General features: G+C 24.1%; 1 protein-coding gene across 2 annotated transcripts in view; it reads left to right on the top strand.

Annotated features, from left to right (window-relative positions):
• The window catches only part of LOC102676824 (chloride channel CLIC-like protein 1), a 2,871-nt gene that overhangs the window by 818 nt on the left and 1,825 nt on the right, over positions 1-228 (top strand). For both annotated transcript variants that reach the window (XM_031510688.1, XM_006616172.2), the window contains exon 4: positions 6-228. In XM_031510688.1, coding sequence (XP_031366548.1) covers positions 6-228 — 223 coding nt within the window. The remainder of the gene's footprint in view (positions 1-5) is intronic.

Here is a 228-nt window from a genome sequence, read left to right as displayed (position 1 = left end):
AATAGAATGAAGATGAAGTATCAATAACAGGAATATTAGAAATTGAAATATCGCATTCTCAAATGGAAATACTCAGAAATTTTCATGTTCATAAAACATCTTTAAAAGAAATTGATGATATTTTTAGTAATATAATAAGAAAACCTCAATATAATTATATGTCTGGAGTTACGAATATATTAGATATATTGCATAAAGGTTTTCGTACAATGCTTCAAACAATACAAG

This window comes from Apis dorsata, unplaced genomic scaffold, assembly GCF_000469605.1.
Source record: "Apis dorsata unplaced genomic scaffold, Apis dorsata 1.3 scaffold_254, whole genome shotgun sequence".
Taxonomy (NCBI): Eukaryota; Metazoa; Arthropoda; class Insecta; order Hymenoptera; family Apidae; genus Apis; species Apis dorsata.
Note: the sequence above shows the minus strand (reverse complement) of the source record. Positions and strands in the feature narration are given on the sequence as shown.